The 1,538-nt window shown below is 51.9% G+C and overlaps 1 protein-coding gene across 1 annotated transcript in view; it reads right to left on the bottom strand.

The window, feature by feature from the left end:
* Positions 1-403: 403 nt before the first annotated feature.
* Positions 404-1,538, bottom strand: part of LHX1 (LIM homeobox 1) — a 3,891-nt gene continuing 2,756 nt past the window's right edge. Inside the window, exons 5-6 of the mRNA XM_010009046.1 lie at positions 1,450-1,529; positions 404-1,034 (exon numbers count right to left, since the gene is read on the bottom strand). Of these exons, the coding sequence (XP_010007348.1) occupies positions 655-1,034; positions 1,450-1,529 (460 nt within the window). The 3' untranslated portion in view covers positions 404-654. The remainder of the gene's footprint in view (positions 1,035-1,449; positions 1,530-1,538) is intronic.

The following is a 1,538-nucleotide window of genomic DNA, read 5'->3' on the forward strand; positions in this document are numbered from 1 at the left end:
TACGAGTAGCTTTGTGAAGGTAGAAGAGTTGGTGCTGAGGGCTTAACATTTAGTATTTGCTATTTTGGAAAACAAAACAAAAAGAAAGGAAAAAAGAAAGTTGTCCCACCTGATAGTCAGCAGGCTGAAATGGCTGAAGCTAAAAAGAGTTTCTTGTTGTCGAACTTTCTGAGAGACAAAAATTAACAAACAAATTCGTAATGCCAGAACCATCCTTAACCGGGAACGCTAGAGTTCTTGAAGCTTTTTTCCCCCTTTTCTTTGACCTTTCCTTCATTCAATTATTTTTTTTTAATTACTTTTTTTTGTTTGTTTTTAAATTAGAAGTTTCTAAGGATTGTGGCTCTTAGGATGACATCCAACAGGGCAATCACACTTATGCCATCCTACAGTATGGCAGCACTTTACTGTACAGCTTCACCAGTTTCTTTGTCAACGGTACAAAAAAAGTCCCCTTGCTTGTTTGATACAACCATAACAGGAAGATTGTCCTGGTCTAGAGCAAAGCTTGCCTTGGAGCGATTTGGATTCAGTTCATTCCCAAGGTAAAATTGTCTTAGGGCAGGAGAGATGTTATATTTATTCATTTCTGTACACCATAACAATAAGCAGACTAGATGATCATCACTTACTTAGACCCAGTTTGTTTTAAAGCTACCACACAGCTGCTTCGTTCATTTCTGGTGGATGGGACAAGTGATTGCCATAGTTAGCACCACCGTTGACGGATATTGAAGAAAAAGGAGGACTGGGGCCAAAAACTTCTGCGGACATGGAGTGCAAGGACCCGGGCAGGTTGGGTTCGGGGCTGGGCGAGTCTCCTGGGGGGTGTGACATGATGTCAGTGAAGCGCTGAGCCTCACTGGAAGGGTGATGTCCGGGGAGGGGGTGATCCAGGGCCCCCAGGGGGGTGCCTGATGGCCCCGATGAGGGCACGAATGGGAGATCCACAGGGGTCTGCGCTTGAGATGATGGAGGTCCTTGCGGAAAGAAATCGTAATTGCTTCCTGGGCCGTAATACTCGCTCTGATAATCTGGTGGACAAGGAGAAACAGAGGGAAGGTAACGCACAGGCAATGCAACCGAGTGGAAAAGACACGAGAGCGTGCTTCAACGGCGGTGCCTCCAAATGGCACCCAGAGCTCGCTAACCCCAAGGGGAAAACGTGCCAGCGGCTCCGGCCGATTCCCGGGGATCCCCTTCCAACGGAGCCCGGAATGAGACACCGAGATCAAACGGCCGGGTTCAAAAATGCCGGCGGCTCAGTAACGGCAACGCGGGCGGGGAACCACCCCCGGCGGGCTCCGAGGGGCGAGGAAACCCGGTTACGGCCCAAGGGGGAGAAATTACCCCGGTTGTGGGGAGATGGCCCCGCTGTCGAGCGCGCGGAGCGGCCGGGGGGGGGGACACCCCACCACGGGGTGTCGGTGAGGGGAGCGCGTTACCCACCTCCGTAGAAGGAGAAGGGCCCGTTAGGGATGAGCTCGCCGGGCTCCAGGCGGTCCACGAGCCGGCGCATCCTGCGCGGGCTGCGGGAG

This window comes from Chaetura pelagica, unplaced genomic scaffold (genome assembly GCF_000747805.2).
Source record: "Chaetura pelagica isolate M959 unplaced genomic scaffold, ChaPel_1.0 scaffold72, whole genome shotgun sequence".
In the NCBI taxonomy this organism is placed as follows: Eukaryota; Metazoa; Chordata; class Aves; order Apodiformes; family Apodidae; genus Chaetura; species Chaetura pelagica.